The sequence below is a fragment of the Buceros rhinoceros genome, unplaced genomic scaffold (genome assembly GCF_000710305.1).
Source record: "Buceros rhinoceros silvestris isolate BGI_N320 unplaced genomic scaffold, ASM71030v1 scaffold8920, whole genome shotgun sequence".
Classification (NCBI taxonomy): Eukaryota; Metazoa; Chordata; class Aves; order Bucerotiformes; family Bucerotidae; genus Buceros; species Buceros rhinoceros.
In genome coordinates this window covers 5,792-9,735 of record NW_010388997.1, presented here as the reverse complement: position 1 = coordinate 9,735, position 3,944 = coordinate 5,792, and the positions used below count along the sequence as shown (strand labels likewise).

At 41.0% G+C, this 3,944-nt stretch overlaps 1 protein-coding gene across 1 annotated transcript in view; it reads right to left on the bottom strand.

Annotated features, from left to right (window-relative positions):
- The window catches only part of LOC104490149 (vesicle transport through interaction with t-SNAREs homolog 1A-like), a gene marked incomplete at its 3' end in the record, with an annotated part of 13,908 nt that overhangs the window by 4,213 nt on the left and 5,751 nt on the right, over positions 1–3,944 (bottom strand). The window contains exon 2 of the mRNA XM_010132400.1: positions 599–657. Coding sequence (XP_010130702.1) covers positions 599–657 — 59 coding nt within the window. The remainder of the gene's footprint in view (positions 1–598; positions 658–3,944) is intronic.

The window sequence follows — 3,944 nt, the reverse complement described above, 5'->3', positions numbered from 1 at the left end:
ATGGAAGACATGACGAGCTGTGCTAGGAACAAAATTTAAAACAAACAAACAAACAAACAAACACAGTTGCTTAACACACAGTGATTTCTTCTGTCAGTGCAGACCCCTAACCAATGTTTGGTTAACATACATCCTCTTCTCGGAGCAGTACCATTGTCCCGTTGACTTCAAACAACTAAGTATCTTTATGCCTCGCTTGCTAGAAGGCAAAAAAGATCTACTGCTCTACGAGAAAATCAGGCAGATTACATCTAGATGCATCGGTCTTATAGGAAAAAAACCAAACAGTCCAGGTGTGTAAATATTTAATTCAATCCCTAAAATAAAAGACCAAACCACAGCTCAAAGTCTGTAGCAGTCTGTAATAGCTTACAGCAATACTGCACACCTTAAATCACTTAACACAAGATTAAAAAAGGATACACTCCTCTTGGGCGTTTCATATCCTCAAATAAGTATTTTTAAAACATTATTTCAGTTTCTAACACGTTATTGTTAAGTATTTTTAGTGCATCCTGTGTGTTAAATGTTAACCACTAATGATCTCATCATTTTTCCCTAGAAATTTGCAGTTAACACATGAAAAGCCAGAACGTACCAGTTCTCTTGCTTCTTCCAGCTGTTTCTCAACATTTGCAACCATCTGCTTCTTCTCATCTGAAACAGAATTGTGAAAATACCAATGTAATTGTGCTCTTGCCATGAAAGAAAAATACACCATTTCAAAAGCTCGTATGTGTCAGTTAAGACTGACTCAAAGGATTTATTCTGTGTGACGTCATCACACATTGTGATACCCACATTAGTAATAAACAAAAACAAAAGGAGACTGGAGAATCCTTCAAGTCTTCTGCTTTGTTATGCAGCATTTGCTAGTTTGGAAAGCAGTTAAAGCTGCTCCAGGTGTAGGAGTTGTGACACAGCAGGCACTCGCTGCTGTGTACGGATGCATGAGAAGGCACATGCTTAGGCCAAACAGGAAAAAAAATACATGGTTTAAGGACACAGGCTTATCCTATCTATTTGCAAAATACGAGATGCACGAAACCAAGCATCCCATTTATAAGGAATTCCAGTACTGAAGAAAAAATAAGGTTTCTATTCCCCTGCTCCTATGCTGAGTCTAGAACCTTCTTTTGTTTCAACAGATGCAAAATGAAATGCTGTGGGAACTAAAAGAAAACCACAGTCTTCTAGTAGCAATAAAAAATGTAAATTAGTAATAAAGGATAAAAATTTTAAAATCTTTAAATCAGTTATGAGCTATATGTAGAAAGCATCCACTGCCAGGTTCCCCAACACATCTGCATCCCAGGTATAGAGAGCATGTCTGACTTTCGACCTGCCTCTACGCATCCATTCTCCGGCAGAGAATCCAATATGAACTGCGATTCAGTGTCACATCTGTCGAATATTCCAGTTGCTTGACCACTGGGTTTCTTACAGCATGAAAGGGGACTTCCTCAGGAATACTCAGTCACTGAATAATACAACGCCCCCACACTGCAGGGGACGCTAACTACGGTGGGGATCAGGGGCTTCGATCCTACCATTTGCACAGCCCTTTGCACCTCCTTGTGCCTCTCTCCAGGCCACATCCTCCATCCTTCAGACTGCAAACCCACCCATTGTCTCAACGAAGTTAACAAAATCCCCCTGAGCATATAACCCTCTACCCCACTTTTCATTTAAAACCAAGAGCGTCATGAGATATCTGTGCTGGTGGTTTGCCTGATGAAGCAGATAAAAAGAGAATTGCACAAAAGTGTCTCCAGCCATTGCTCTTCAGAGACCACGACGCGTAAGTGCATGTTGGTACAAGAGACTTTACTGTCTTTAGACTCCACAGTTTTCTTTTTTAGCCTTAATTCCTTTGCTTCTCTTCCACATGATCTCTTTGTATTCCAGATTTCACACATTAAAGACCAAAAGGACTATCCAATGACCTCCTTTGATTCTCTGCAGGCTGAACTTCCAGAGGGAGCCTCTTTATCAAATGTATATAGTTTAGCTTCTCACAGGCTGAAATGCAACATCAGTGCCATTGTCAGGAATCATGGGATGCTGAAGTAGCAGCCAAAACCAGAACTTCTGCCACATAAAGTAAAATGCGCCCTTAAAACAACCTTCTTTAAAAGTAACAGAACTACTTCTGAAAGGACTATTTTGCTACAGAGTTTTTGGTGAATCATCCCCAGCTTAAGAAAGTCATGTTTCAGCCAAATCCTCTCTCTATCCATCTACCTTCTCATTTACCCAGGGTACTCTACAATCCCATTTTAGGGCACGTGAACACCACGATCTGTCCTTCTACATTCACACACATTGGGCTCTGCCTGCAGAGAGGATCAGGTTCAGGACTATTTTTTCACCTTTAAGGTAATGCAGACATCTTTGCAAATAACCAGCTGTCTCCTGAGGATACACTGTTCCACAGATGGCACATTAACAAGAACAAATCTTATGCACTGGGTTATGACCCAAGAAGCTGCTATAGTATTGTAGTATAGTACTGTGGGGAATTCATTTACAGTCCAAAAATAAGACCACAGTCTGAGATCCTTCTTTAAGGGAAAATTCCTCTCAGAGAAGCCCAAGTTCCCACGAACGTGCTACAGCCAGCCTGAGATGCTATACCCTGTCTGAACAAATTAAGATGTTTCTGGGTGGCAGCAGTAAGAACTGAACAACACTAGGTCTGGCAAAACACAGAATAAAATCTCAAAATCATTGAAGCTCTCTGAGTAAAGGGAACTCTGCCAAGAAGGCACTTCAATGCTCCTACAAAATAAAAGTAAGAGCTCACCTCTAAGTCCTCCTAAACTAAATTTCCCTTCTTAATCTTGAAAGAGGCCCAAAATTTCATCAAGCAATCTTCTCTACAAAGCCAAAGCACAGAAAAACAGCCTGTCTGGCAAATCCAGAATTCACACTGCCATGTGTGGTGGCTTCTACTCCAGAACAGGTAGGAATGCTGCTCATTTCTGTGAAGCACTTTCAGTTTTCTGCTAGCAATGTCTTTCTTCAGTTCCCCACCAGATTCTCATGATGGCACCCAAATCAGCAAATGTAATGATTAGGGATTTCTCTTCCTAACAGATCTAAACCCAAAAGAAATGAGAATCTGCCACTTGCTTGCCTGCACATTTCAATTCTCCTACCCAGCATCCCAAAACACCTCTGTTCTTTCCTTTGTATGGAAGCAGGCATGATGACAATGGATAAAAGGAAAAACAATGTAAGATATAAAACACACAACACCATTTTATTGAAGTCGAAATAAAATTTAAAAATATAGCAGCAGAAAATAAATGTACTATAGCCATTTCAGTATTTCCCTGAGTTTTACTGGATTACAATTTCCATACACATTAAGTAATCTGAAATTTAGGGATATAAAGTTGGATTTTGGGTAAGATATTTCATACTTTACAAATTCTGCGTATATATGCGATTACAAGAACTACCTAGCACACCACTGAATAGTAAGATTTTACCTGCCCACAAGAGATATTAAGCTACAGAACTCTGGCAGGGAAAACTCAGTAGTATACAAGGAGGTCTGGCTGAAAGTGCTCCTATAAAATTGGGGAGGTATTCAAATGACCTTCGATGGTTTAGTTAATTAAACTTTAACGAAACTCCAGAGTCGCATTTTAACGTCGTCCCAGATTTATCAATACGTAATCACCCAGCTGGTGACCAGAGCAACTGCTGGGAGCAAGGCCCACTGACAACAAGCCTTCGTTGTTCCTTCAAATGCAGATGTGTGAGCACACACGGCAACATCCCGGCACTGCAGCTTTGCAGCAATACAGGACTCTACAGAGGGATCTGGACAGGCTGGATCGATGGGACAAGGCCCATCAAGGCTCAACAAGGCAGGCCAACTGCTGGGTCTTTCACGTGGGCCACAACAACCCCCTGCAACGCTACAGGCTTTG